This window comes from Acanthisitta chloris, unplaced genomic scaffold (genome assembly GCF_000695815.1).
Source record: "Acanthisitta chloris isolate BGI_N310 unplaced genomic scaffold, ASM69581v1 scaffold18967, whole genome shotgun sequence".
Taxonomy (NCBI): domain Eukaryota; kingdom Metazoa; phylum Chordata; class Aves; order Passeriformes; family Acanthisittidae; genus Acanthisitta; species Acanthisitta chloris.
In genome coordinates, this window is record NW_008682245.1 from 1,224 (window position 1) to 3,885 (window position 2,662).

A 2,662-nucleotide genomic window follows, 5' to 3' on the forward strand; every position below is an offset into this window, starting at 1 on the left:
GGCAGCACCTCCCAGCACCGGCTGTGCTCACCGTGTGGGTTCTCATGGTCCATCATGTACAGGTCATCTTCGTCTGCCTCCACATCTCCCAGCAGGTAATCCGCAGGGACGTCGCTGCCCTCCGTCTCTTCATTGTCTGTGTGCCACGGAGAGAGAAATCAGCTGGATCCCCACATCCTGCCCCAGCCCGATGGCACAGCTCCCCACCACAGCTGTGCTCCACAGCTGCGACACCACTGTCACTGTCACCACAGTCCCAGGGTGCAGTGCCCGCCCCACCACCCCAGGCTGCAGGACGAATGTCCAGTTTACCCCTGACTCCAGCTCAGGTGAAGAGCTGCAGGACTGGGCCTCTGCGTGCCCAGGAACCTTACCCTCGTTGTTGATCAGGGTGGAGGAGGAATCCAGGAGGATGTTTTCCGTGCGACTTTCTCCCTTGCTGCGGTCCAGTCTGGACTCGCTGCCCAGCCCAGAGGGGATGTCCTTCAGGTTAAAGCTGAGGGAAAAAAGATGTAATTTAATAGTCACAGAGGCTAAAAGCTTCTGTTCCAGCCAGCAAACAGCCTGGATACAGGTGTCCAGTGGTGACTGGAGCAGTGAACAAGACATGGTGATTCCCCTGAGAGCAGAGAAGTCACCTGTGACTTAAAAACACTTATTTGTTATCATAACCCTTCTCCAAGCCTGGTATTGTGGGAGAATTTCTGATTGCTAACGGACATGTGAGCAATCCAGCCTTGCTAGCAGGGCCTGAGCCTCCGAGAATTCGGGGAAGACGAATCTTTTCTGCGAAAAGGCAAGTGAGCGGGTCAGGGAGGAGATGGGGTTTAAAATCCTCCAACATATGCTCTCTGTGAGAGAAAATTATTATGAAGCACAAGCACTTAAAGGCTTGATGCTGTGGGCACAGTATAGGGACTTCATCCCCAGGATCAGAGCAGTGTTTGAGTTACTCACCTGGGAAGAAGCTAGCAAGTATTCTACTCTCTGGAAACTAATTAAAGAATTCACAAAAGGTGTCGTACCCTTCCCCCCCCCCAAACAGACAGCAGGTCCAGCAAACCATCACAAAAAAGCGGCCAAGGCCACAGCGAGCAGCCTCATGGCCCAGGAAGAGATACAGCAAGACCCAAAAGACATCAAAAAAAAAAAAAAGTGCGGTTTAGAGATCGCTGTAATCGTAAATTATGTTGTTGTAATCGTAAATTTTCTGGTCAACAATTTGAATGTATTTTGTGATTTGTTCATTACTTTTCTGTGTCGAGTATGTAATAGTTGGGAAATACAAGAACAGAGGGTATTGAATCTAAAATAAAAGATTTGGGTGGATCAGCTGTTCCAGGGAGAGGATGATTTGGGAGCCACACTCTGACTTGTGTCCTTGGAAAGGGATTAGGGAAATATTTCAGTATGTGTATCTCTGTGTGTGTCAAGTTGATATATGTTGTCTTTTCGAGTTTTTATTTTTGTTTTGTTCTGTATATGCAATAGTAATTATGAGTTTGTTTGGAAGGAAAAGGAGTGACAACAGAGGGGAGAGGAGTGCTCCTCCCATCGTTGTGCACCCAGGGTGCCTGGAAACACCTGTGCTGCATCTATGGGAGACTTCATACTATAAATACTGTTAGGTACCCTAAGTAAAGTATATCTTGGGTGGGCTAAAGATTTAGTTAAGGTTAATAATTTGTTTGTTATAGGTTTGTTGTTGATACCATGTGTTTTAAGATTAATTTCTGGAAGGATTAGTAAAGCCATGAAGCAAGTCTGGATTGCTCAAAAACAAACGGGGGATTTGTGGGAGAATTTCTGATTGCTAACGGACATGTGAGCAATCCAGCCTTGCTAGCAGGGCCTGAGCAAGCTGCAAGCTGAGCTGTTCAAGGACACTGCTGCAGCTGGAATGTGAGAAAGGAGGTAGCAAGATAAGCAGCTCCTGGCTGTGGGATGCAGGAGCTGAAGATAGCTAGGGGTGGAGAATAATGATTGGGGCATTTTATGATTGATATGTTAATAACCAATTATGTTGTGTGTAAGGTGGGCTAGTAATGGTAGTTAACCAATGCTAAGTGGGCGCTTAAAATCGGTGTGTGTAAAAGAATCACTTTTGTAAATAATAAAGGGTCACGAGACATTCACGAAGATGAGAACAGCCTCACCTCTTTGTACGTGAACTCCCGCACGGTATCACTGCTCACACACTGCAAACATCTTCCTGAAGAATTTCAGCACTGAGCACAGGCTCTTGCCTCCACCTCCTTCCCCTCAGAGGCAGGAGAGGGAGGGGATTCTCCCCCTCTACTCTGATCTTGTGAGACACCCCTGGAGTCTCACTCAGTCCAGAGGAGGCCACAAAGGTGATCAGAACACTGGAGCCCCTTCCCTATGAGGACAGGCTGAGAGAGTTGGGGCTGTTCAGCCTAGGGAAGAGAAGGTTGTGTGGAGACCTCAGAGCAACTCCCAGGAGCTGAAGGGGCTCCAGGGAAGCTGCAGAGGGATATGTGTTAGGAGCTGCAGGGACAGGACAAGGAGCAATGGGAGAAATTGAAAGAGGGAAATTTAGATTAGCTATCAGGCAGTTTTTCCTGTGAGGGTGGTGAGACACTGGCCCAGGGTGCCCAGGGAGGCTGTGGCTGGTCCGCTCCTGGCCGGGTTCACGGACAGG

General features: G+C 48.5%; 1 protein-coding gene across 1 annotated transcript in view; it reads right to left on the minus strand.

Moving 5' to 3' along the window:
* Positions 1 to 2,662, minus strand: part of LOC103805797 (WD repeat-containing protein 24) — a gene marked incomplete at both ends in the record, with an annotated part of 5,752 nt that overhangs the window by 1,217 nt on the left and 1,873 nt on the right. The window contains 2 exons of the mRNA XM_009078460.1: positions 32 to 136; positions 375 to 496. Coding sequence (XP_009076708.1) covers positions 32 to 136; positions 375 to 496 — 227 coding nt within the window. The remainder of the gene's footprint in view (positions 1 to 31; positions 137 to 374; positions 497 to 2,662) is intronic.